The sequence below is a fragment of the Echinops telfairi genome, unplaced genomic scaffold, assembly GCF_000313985.2.
Source record: "Echinops telfairi isolate 266 unplaced genomic scaffold, ASM31398v2 ScPeMD7_11;HRSCAF=52, whole genome shotgun sequence".
Classification (NCBI taxonomy): Eukaryota; Metazoa; Chordata; class Mammalia; order Afrosoricida; family Tenrecidae; genus Echinops; species Echinops telfairi.
Genome location: NW_022103908.1, coordinates 35386685 through 35394987, shown reverse-complemented (window position 1 = coordinate 35394987; position 8303 = coordinate 35386685). Strand labels below are relative to the sequence as shown.

General features: G+C 44.7%; 1 protein-coding gene across 1 annotated transcript in view; it reads right to left on the bottom strand.

The window, feature by feature from the left end:
• Window positions 1–8303, bottom strand: part of DGKH (diacylglycerol kinase eta) — a 138164-nt gene that overhangs the window by 81792 nt on the left and 48069 nt on the right. The window contains exons 5-8 of the mRNA XM_045287092.1: window positions 8077–8183; window positions 6744–6869; window positions 1586–1688; window positions 306–465 (exon numbers count right to left, since the gene is read on the bottom strand). Coding sequence (XP_045143027.1) covers window positions 306–465; window positions 1586–1688; window positions 6744–6869; window positions 8077–8183 — 496 coding nt within the window. The remainder of the gene's footprint in view (window positions 1–305; window positions 466–1585; window positions 1689–6743; window positions 6870–8076; window positions 8184–8303) is intronic.

Sequence of the window (8303 nt, the reverse complement as noted above, 5' to 3'; positions counted from 1 at the left end):
TGTAAATCACTTTCTAACTCTTATTTTACATTCCTGACCTTCTACAAGTTCATCTTAGAGTTGGGCAGCTGAGGGCACTGTGGGATGGAGGATACCATCTTAAATACTTTCTAGAAAATTCTGGAATTTCCAGAATATAAGAATGTTACACATTTCTAATGAAAAGGCAACGGGGTGGGTGGTGCGGGAACACACCTACAGGGTCAACCTAGGTCAGTGATCACTTGCTTGAGTGGAAAATGCCCGGCTCATTTTCAGCTTAGTGCCAGATTTCATGCAGACAAAATTGATCAATTGTCAATTACCCTAAGTAAGGACCTCCGTTCATGAGATCAAACACCTGAGCTGGATTTAGCAACTGTTTAAATCGACGAAGGAACTTTACTCCCTGATTGTCTCCACTTTTGGAATTGACAAAAACCAGCAGAGGACTAACACAGAATGAAAAGGTTGCTCTACAGAAACCTGTAGGGAAAAAAGAGAAGAGTCCAAAATTAATACGTACAGTTCTTTTAAACTATTGCCAAAAATTCAGAGAAAAAGTACAGTCATTGAAATGGTGATGATCTATTACTTGAATGAAAGTATGCTTTATCGTGCCCCCATCACAAATGGAGATGTGTCTATTAAAAATGCACTGTAATGAAAGATCATACCACAGAAGGGAAAAGTATTGATCATAGATACCTTGAGATAAACCATCAATATTAACTATTCTCCCTTGTAAGAGAAAAAAATCTAAATTCACATGTCTAACAATTTGCATATTCACATTCAATCCCTTTCAATATTTTAATTTGCTTCTTGCTGAGGTCAGAGAATATACTCTAAAATTTATATTAAAGTAAAAGAACCGTGAAACGTGGTGAGGAGGGTCAGAAGTAGCAGAGGTATTAAAAAAATCACAGTTTGATATCTATATTATAGATACGTGATTTATATGTCTTAAAACTGTGTCAATAGATAACACAGATATTGATAGTTATTGGTATAACCTATATAGTGTTTGAAAAGTAAAACGTACTATATCCGTAACATATCCAAAACTTTAATAACAATGTATGTTAAGAAGTCTGCTTACAAGGAAGTTATTTACTAGCGTGCGGTGCCCAAACTGGCATAGGCAGGGTCTCCCACACTCAGAGCGAAGATACATGACTCGGACGGAGGACAGTAAATGAATTTATAGGAATATAAATCTCTGCTATGAAATTAGAGAAAAACAGATAGCAATAATAGCAAGTCTAAAATGGGCAGCTGAATGATGGAGGGGGAAGAAACCACTTTAAAAAATTAACCTTTTCAGATTGCATTTCAGTGAAGAGTAATGGTCTTATTTGTTGAAATTAATCCAATATCCAAGTCTGATACACAGTAATTTACCATCATATTAATAGCTACATGTTACAAATTGAATTTTAAAATACTTTCAAGATTGAATGTACTCTTCGGCAATTTAAATGGAGTTATTGTATAAAAACTGGCCACAAGAACCAATTACAGTTCCAGCTGTTCTAGGAAAAGAAATGTACACATCCACATTGAGTATACCAGAAACACACAAGCTTACACTGCCGCTACCTACCGTCAGAATCAGTGCTGTTTAGTGCAATTGGAGGTATGACAGAGACTTTACATTGGCCGAGGGGGCACACAGGATGATATAAATCTTTGCAGGCCGTGTGTACCTAGTAACAAACAAGAGGCACAAAAAGACAGGACTGGTTTGCTCTGTTATCAATCACAGCTAAGGAACTGATAATTTAGGATCAGCTGAGTCACCACCAAAAGTTCAGGAATAATAACTCACTTGCAGGGCACGGGTATTAATTATTAATTACCGCTAAGAAATGGACCAGGAGCCCTGGTGACAAACAGTGGCTGACACGCTGCGCTGCTAACTGCAAGGTCAGCATGTTCAAACCCACCAGCTCTTCTCACAGACCCTGCGCAGCAGTTCTACTGTGTCCTACAGGGTCACCATGGGTCAAGACCGACTTGATGGTGGTGGACTGGTTTTGCTTCTAAGGAAGGGACTAATCATTTTAGACTTGGGAATTCAATTCTGGTCTCCATAGCCTAGACCCGACGGTCTCAGGCAAGCAGCATACAGTCAGTAAGTGCCCACTGAAGGCCAGTCGAGAGGAGAAGAGGAGGAGGGAGAGAAGGGAAGCTAGTCAGTGTGCCTCAGTATCACGACCCATGAAATAGACCGATGACATTCTCTTACAAAGTTCTTATTAATAAATGAAATTATTTATTAATTCATTAATCGATTCAAAATTAATTCAAAGGGGACTTAAAAAACTTCATGGAAAAGTTCTCGTCTTTTTTCAGTCCATTTTCTCATGAACTTAAAAAAATCCTTCCACGGAAGCTTTAACATTTCCACTCTTTCTGCCGTGGTCCTATCATTACCCTTTTGGTGGCATTTTTCTTTATCACAGGATGGTGATCTTATGCATATATGTAGCATACTGAAGGACGCCCTGGTGGCCCAGTGGCCGAGGACTTGGCTGCTGACTGAGAGGTCCGTGGTTCAAACCCACCAGTTATTCTCTGGGAGAAAGATGAGGCTGTCTGCTTCCGGAAAGCTTTACAGCCCTGGAAGCCCTAGAATGTAGTTCTGCTGTGTCCTATAAAATACGGTGCTATATACTCATATATAATGGATCGTTTGATGAATCCATGTCTATTTTCTCAGACTTTGGATTCTATAAAAAAATAGGGAAAAAGGATATCCCTCAGTCTAACATCTTGGAAACTGGTACACATCAAAGGCTCTCTGTAAAAGCAAACATTTTCAAATTCACTGAAGATGCTACTGAGAACTAAAGCAGGCTAAATATCAAGGACTCAGGTAAGTAAAACTATTTTATACATCCACCTAAACAGCTTTCAAAAGGTTTTAATCAGTAAAAACAGACACTTTATGAAAGCACTTACTATGGTTTTATATTTGATTATTCTTCTTACTGTAAAATGGGTGATAGTTTACAGAGCAGAGCAATTTTCCATTCAACAAACCATATACATTATTCCAATAGCTTTTCTTTTTAAAAAAACTGGCCAAAAAATTAAATCTGTATTTCGGAAAATTTTGGAGCTAATAATAGACATTCAGTAGCAAGTCTTGTTTTGCTGGTGAACAGTCTCCTACTACAGTTTCCAATAATTAAAAAGGACAAATGGGTTTTAGAGAAACTGGCATGCCCAGGTAGTTGGAAAAGGTGGAAAAATGGGTATGAGAATCGTAGAGCACAACATAAAAAATATCTATAATATTAAATGAAAGAAGCGGAAAATAAAATGACGCCTGCACTACACTGCAAGAGGACGACACCGTCTCTAGTTACTGACCATTGTTTAGGAGGGATCCCGTCACAGCTGCGGAGCCCTGGTCTTCCACGAGATGTTGGAGACACTAGGTGTCCTGTTGTTGATAGGTGCACTCGAGTTGGTTCGACTCATTGCAACTCATAGTAACACAACAAAGCAGCGCCCTGCCCTTTGCCATCCTCACAATGGTTATGGGTGAGCCGGCCCACTGGCGCAGCCACTGTGGTGAGCCATCTCATCACGGGGCCTCCTCTTTTTGCTGCCCTTCCACTTTACCACACCTGGGGTCCTTTTCCAGAGACTGGTCTCTCCTGTCTTGTTAGAAACTCAAACAGACACATGAGGATGAAATCCACTTCTAAAAAATGGGCCAATGAAAAACCTTTTGGAGCATATTTCTACTCTGACCCACATGGGATTGCCATGAGGCGGAATCAAATTAACAGCAGCGGGGACAGGAAGTGCAGAAGCAAGAGAGATGCTACAAGAGTGACGGTAGCCCAGAAACCAGCATGTCTAACTTGCACAGGATGACAGGGTGGTAAGGGTACATGCCACTGAGGTGATACGTGAGTTTGGCCGGGAACAGAGATTCTAGAATGACCCTTCTTATCTTCTGGAATAATACTGCTATTCTACTTGGGAAATTTTTTAATTGAAGGTAATTAAAAATCTACTGCCAACAAATTGATTCTGGGTTTCTGAAACTCTCTTTACAAAAGCTGATGGCCTCGTCATTCTCCTGTGGCGTGGCTGGTGGGTTTGAACTGCCAACCCTGAGGTTGGCAACCCAGTGCCCATCGGGGATCTTTGGAGAATATGCAGAGTGAGAAAGTAAACAAAAAACTTAAGTAAGTCCTACTGCTAAAGCTAGTAAACTCAAAATACCACTGATTAAATAAAATGTCGGGTGAAGGCTAGCAATAATATATAAAACAGCTCTAAAATGATTCCCAAATTATCCTCCCCCCCCAAAGGGAGAAGGGGAATAAAGACTTTACGTCTTGCTTAAGGAGTGGCAGTGAAGGTTCCGGGGCTACGGCTGCACAGAACCCCCAGAGAGAGACATCCACGTAGTCTCCGAGTCATATCACACGAGGTAACAGAAACACCGTGGAAACAGTGATGGCTAAGGGGCAACGGATGAAGAGTGATACAGACCAGGGGTCCGCAAACCTTCGAGACAGAAGAGCCAATCCTGTCTCTCGCATCAACTTAAAAATCATTCGAGAGCCATAAGTATGTTTTCACAAACAAATGGCATCACCATCTCTGAATAAGTCCTTGACATTTTTTCAGTTTTGCTTCAGAACCACATGTATGTACTACAGGAGCCACACACGGTTTGAGAGTCACAGTTTGCTGACCCTGGATATAGGCCCAAGTTTGACTTAAAAATGAAAAGGAAGCATAAATTACCCATCAGACTTGGCTACATTTCCTTCTTAAGGTGCCCTGCAAGCAAAGTGGGGTCTATGTCGGGCTGCTAACTGCAAGGTCAGCAGTTTAAAAGCACCAGTCACTCTGGAGGGGAAGGATGAGACTCTGTTCCCATACAGAATTACAGTCTAGCAATTGTACAATTCTACCCGATGTGATAGAACTACGGAATGATAAGACACATGCATTAAACCCCAACTGTTGCCAGTTCTACCATACAGGGTCGCTGTGGGTTGGGATCGCCATGGTGAGTTTGGTTGATTTTGGTTAGAGTCCAAGGAACCAGTCTCACTGAATAGTAAATTAACCTTCTTGATTCATATCGCTTACATTCGCCAGTCTACATACCACACGGACTACAGCAATGGCTTTTGCATTTGAAGCCGACGGCCAAGTTACCTAAAAAATTCAACACAGCATGCCATTAATCAGCCTCTGCTGCAATGTACTCACCATCGGAGCATGGCAGCGGCACCAGGCACTGCTTCCAGGCCCTGCGGCCCATCATCTGCCCACCCTCGTACCCGCTCCGACTGCCCCAGCACAAAGCGGCATCCGGCAGCAGTGCTCGCTGCGGGCTCTGTGTCATGTGGTGGGCGCTTTGCATCTCTTTTTCGTGAATGTGCAGGGAAGTTTAAAAATATTTAAAATACCAGTGCATGCATGACCTGCCGGACCTGGTGTTTCATTTGTCAGAGAATGCATTAGCAAAATTACATTTTACCTACTGACGACAATTAGGTGGCTTTCTGAAGAAGGGTGGTTTGTGTACAACAGACAGAGATAGATGCTTAAAAAGAGCAAAGCCTCTAAGTGTTGTAAAAATATAAGGAAGGGCAGTCAACAAATGGAGGAGACCCTTAGGCAGAGGAAGAGCAATAACATGCTACATGTGGACATGTGACATGTAACATCATCTGACCGCTTCCGTAGGACAGATTGTTTTTCTTAAAGGAAGGACAGCCGTCCTTTTGTTTATTATTTTAACCACCCACCCAGACTCCCACAGCCCTGAACCCTGGGTGGGATCTCGCAGGTGAGGCAAAGGGCCTTGAATGTGTACATCTTGTTCAAACCCCTGTGGAAAATTTGCCTTTCTATCCAGATGCGCTGAATCCAGATCCATATTTGAACAAGACCCCCGGGTGACTCTGATGGACACACAGACTCTGATTCGGAATACCGAGGGCAGAAAGGGGAACCTGCAGCAGGGGGTCGAGCTGACTTGACCTGGCTCAAAGGCATGTGTGCTGCTCTCCAGGGAGAATCTCGGGCAGGGTTGTGTGGCCCTGTGCCCACCCCACTGGCATCCACCCGCTCCTCTGCCCGCTGCCAGCAGCTCCTGCAGCAGCAGCCGTAGCCGTGGGGGTTGTGGTAGCAGTGACGTCAAGGACAATCGCTGGAAACCTCCCATAATATGACGTTTGCACAATACCCAAAGCACAGCACATTCAACTTCACAGAACACACCTCGGACGCCAAGCGCCAGAGCCCTGCCTTACAAAATGGGCATTTGAAGAAGTGGCCAGACTGGCAGGCATATCGCTTTGTCACAGGGATGAAGGGAACTATGGGGTGGTGTGCTACCAGCCTCTGCTCTGCCAAAAGTTCTTTTCTTTGTTTAAAACAGGTTTATTGGTACTGCATCCACATATCACACAATTCAATAGCTTGATCATATCAAGAAGAGTTGCACAATCAATACCACAAACAATTCTAGAACACTTTCTCTTTTTGTTCCCCGCCATGGTTAGATCACTTTTAAAATGAGTTGTGTCGTCACCATCAGTTCTAGTGCTCCCTCCCACATCCACCGTCTGCTCCCTGCGTTCCCTCACCCTCCCGTCTTCCACCCAACCCCTACCACCCCTGCCACAATGCTTTGTTCTACCTCGAAACCACACGCGCAACGATGCAAAGACAGCGGCTCAGTGAGAGGACGGCAATGACCTGCATGCCCTTACCATGGCTTTGCACCAGAGGCATTTCCAGTCCTGCAGACGGAGGACACTGCCGCACGTCTTGTCACAGACAACGCACTTGGCGCTCACGGGCAGGTTCCCCTCGAGCCACTGGTGAGGCATGGCTACCTGGGGGGCAGGGAGAAAGGGCAGGCAAGTGAACGAGTGGGAAGGACATAACTCTCCCATCTTATCCTGGTGGACACTTGGTTCTTCCCAACTTTTCACACTCAGTAACAGGAAAGAGTTCATGGCACCCATGCATCTATCAAACCTCTATTCCGTCCTGGCGATGCAGTAGGAGGGGCCCTGGGGGCAGAGTCGTTATGCAGTGGGCTACTAACCTCCAGGCCAGCAGTTGGAAACCACCAGACCCCAAAAGGAGAAAGACAAGGCTTCCTACTCCTGGAAAGAGTGACAGTCTCGGACACCCTCGGGGGCAGTTCCACCTGGTCCTGGAGGCTTGCCATGGCTCAAGGGCAATGAACTGGAGTGGGTGATGGGTTGGGTTACGAGTTCAGCTACTAACCACGTCTAGGGCCACTCTGAGTCAGAAGCGACAGGATGGCAATGAGTTTGGTATAGGTGCTCTGAGGACCACAGGGATACAGAGACAAAACAGCTACCACAGAGTCGTTTTTGAACCACAGTGACTCCATGTGTGTCAGGGGAGAACTGTGCACCATGAGGTTTTCAACGGAACGGTTTGGGAGAGTAGATTGTCAGGTGTTTCTGCCAAGCTGCCTCTGGGTGGGCTTGAGCCATCAACTTTGGGGTTAGCTGGAGAACTTGCAAAGGGTTCATACTATCCAGAGGCCACACTGCAGAGCCATGTACACCCTCATCCGCACTCTTGGAGACTCCTAGCCCAGGGACAGAGAAAATCCAGGCGAGGGGTTATCTTACTACAATCAGTAAGTGCTAGGAGAGATCCGATATGAACAGGCGGGGCTATGGGGGTAAGGAATTGAAGGCAGGAGCTCTGCTTTGAGTGAAAATCCCATATCTAAGGAATGAACATCTGAGGTAACCCTTAAAGAATTTCTCCCATCCCTACAGCCACTCCACCGCCCTGCGCTCAACAGGTGGTGCTCGACACGTAGCAGCTGAAATCAGCTATGATAAGGGTTAGCAAACCTTATTTGCTAACAGGGAATGACTCAAAACAAAGGACGGAATGGAAAGTAAAGATCCGTCATGAAGCAAACGCTTCCATTCGATCCTAACAATAAACATTCCCACATTCCCGCTTAAGCATCGTTTCGAGCATCTCGCACATGAGCAGAGCATGAAGGAAGGAGCCCGGTGGGCGATCAGAGACAGAACCGAGACGTACGCCATCCTCGTCCTCCAGGATGTCCTTCCCGATGGACGACAGGGTCGTCCACTTGCAGTTATTTGTTGCTCTCACTGCGCACCGTTTGTGAGCCTTGAATTTACACACTGAAAAAAGAGAAAATGTGAATGACTTCTAAAGGAGTAAGTACTTTGGCATCAACAATTAAAGAGCATGACACTAGGAAGGTTTAAGTGAGCTACCAGGAACAAATGTAAGGCACGTTT